At 43.5% G+C, this 2,495-nt stretch overlaps 1 protein-coding gene across 3 annotated transcripts in view; it reads right to left on the reverse strand.

Annotated features, from left to right (window-relative positions):
• NALCN (sodium leak channel, non-selective) overlaps nt 1–2,495 on the reverse strand; it is a 564,495-nt gene that overhangs the window by 43,355 nt on the left and 518,645 nt on the right. For all 3 annotated transcript variants that reach the window (XM_019524286.1, XM_019524284.1, XM_019524285.1), the window contains one exon: nt 1,383–1,487. In XM_019524286.1, the coding sequence (XP_019379831.1) occupies nt 1,383–1,487 (105 nt within the window). The remainder of the gene's footprint in view (nt 1–1,382; nt 1,488–2,495) is intronic.

Below are 2,495 nucleotides of genomic sequence, written 5' to 3' on the forward strand. Positions count from 1 at the left end.
GGCAGATGCCTCTACTGGCTCTGCAGTCCCCATCTGAGTCTGGCAGGTGACAGCAGGTCACAGCCAGGCAGCAGCCCCCACTGCTAGACTGCTGCAGTGGGTAGAGGGTGCAGGGAACTCTCAGGGCTGCTGCAGCAGCCCAGCTGGCACAAGGGGTAGTGTCCCCAGGTACCAATTGGCTGGGCCCCAGAAGCTCCTGAGAGCTAGTATCTCTAAGCTACTTGCCAGGGCAGCTTTTTATACTGCTGGGGACAGCACAGGGGAGGTATCTCTCTTTATATACAGCTCCTTGCAAAGCTCCTCATGGAGATCTGGATCAAACTGAGCCTCCAGCCTCAGGCGCAGGCTTATATGACCCTTGCCTCCACCCTCTTTTGCTCACCAGACCTGACTCCCTGGAGAAACAACGCCCAAGTGCTGCCCATTACCCAAATCAGCAACAGGGCTCTCAACTCCTGCATCAGCTGCCCAAAGCCTTGTAGCTCCATTTTCTGCAAGCTGCCTTATCCCAGCCTGCTTTCTTCAACACTGATCTTTCTTCCTTCTTGTAGGAGTCGCCTGTTACAACCCACAGCTGTTCCACATGGCAAGGTGAAGGCTTCCTTTATCCTTGTTTTCCCACTCCCTACTGCCAGCAGTAGGTACTGCAAAGATATGCTGGAAAGGCTGTCCTCCAGTCTCTTGCCTGTATGCCACACTCAGCCCATCATGTGCAGCTGTCATAATTGCCCCAGTGTGGGCAAGTAATAGAGCTAAGAATCTCCTCCAGGCAAGGCAGTGCATAGCTGGGCCAGCCAGGCGGGTCCCTGCCATGCAGAGCTCAGCCATGGCCAAGTAGATAAGGTACTGCTTGTAAGCTTGTAATTTTGATTTAGATGAATGCTTTATTTCTCATTTTTAGATGAATACTCCTACTAGTGCATATACAATAATACCATTGTCAGGTTGGATGTCTGGGAATGGTCACAGCAAAAGATAGTAACTCTACACAAAGCAAACTGAAGCAGGTATACTGCCTGATGTTTCTAATTAATGAGTTTCCAGTATGTTGACTGTATTGGAATGGCTTTGAAACTGGCTTTCCTTTCTCAACAGATATTGCAGGCACAATCTCCTGACCCAGATTATCTGCACCTCTGATTACTGGTAGTATTAGTTATTCAGACACTTGTGTTATCAGTTCCTGCAAGTGTAAACAGGAAGGTCAGATGAAGCCTGGCCTGAACATTTGGCTCAAGGCATGCACACTGTGTGTGTCCTAGGTGGTTTCTCTATCTAATTTTGGGCTGAGTTTTCTCTCTGTTCTTGTTGTGGCTCCCATATGTCTTCCTCCCTTGCCCAAAGGAACATACTGGAATTCAAAAGCAGAAAGCAATTCTTACCCTTGCGATGATGTGTGGATCATTACATTTCGCCAGTTTCCCAGCAAAAAGCTGAACTCCAAAGCTTGCAAAAACAAGCATTAATGTCAGCAAAAGTATGGACACCTGGAAAAGTGATATAAATTTAGTCACATTTTTTTCAGACAGGCTTGACATGGAGGGCTAAAGTCTCAGGTACTAGGTCAGGGTGAGCTTTTGGTGGCATGGGGTCAACTAAAATATGGACACACAAACAGTTTAGTAGAGAGCGGAAAGAGGTATTTCACTGAACTTCAGCTGCTCTGTGGCAACTGTCTCTGTGAATACTCTTACCCTGTTATCAATGGAAGTTAAACTATGGTACCTTACCCCTCAGTGAAGTAGCGGGAAATTTTGTATTTCATTTTCACTACTCATGACTAGGGATCCTGGTTTTCTCTGATTAAAAAAAATCCCATTTTTTGGATTAAAAAAGTAACCCAAAATCCACATTTTTCCATGATTATTTAATTGTAATCACAGAAAAATGTGGATTTTGGGTTATTTTTTTTAAATTTAAAATTGGGGATTTTTTATCAGAGAAATCCAGGATCCCTGCTCATGACACTTCTAACTGGCCTGCATTGGAGTATTTAAAAATCCAATATTTTGCAAATGGCATTTTACAATGACTACCTGCTTGCCTGCCTCTGACCTAAGCTGAGTAATTTTGGCGAGCAGCTTGAAAAAATTGCTGACTACTGCCTTACACTATTATTAACTCTGTAATTCCTTGAAGCCCTAATGATGGAGCAGGACGCCATTGGGCTAAGTATCCAAACACTCTGGCTAAACTTTGAGCACACAAGAATGCTCATTAACTTCAATAGGACATCTCATGTACTTCAATATGTGCTTAAGTGATTTGCTGAATCAAGTCTTATTTATTAAGCTATTCTGCCTTCACTAGTTTTCTGATCCTGTAACTCAAAAACAAAATAACAGTCCTATAAAAATAGTGTTTACATTTTTTTTACAGAATGTAACAGAGAAAGGAAAGTTAACAGAAGGTCTTATGCAATCACTAAATCATTAAAAATCAGGCTAGAACCGACCTTATAGTTTCATAGTTTCATAGTTAGTAGGGTCAGAAGG

The sequence above is a fragment of the Gavialis gangeticus genome, unplaced genomic scaffold, assembly GCF_001723915.1.
Source record: "Gavialis gangeticus isolate Ggan-Ray unplaced genomic scaffold, GavGan_comp1, whole genome shotgun sequence".
Classification (NCBI taxonomy): domain Eukaryota; kingdom Metazoa; phylum Chordata; order Crocodylia; family Gavialidae; genus Gavialis; species Gavialis gangeticus.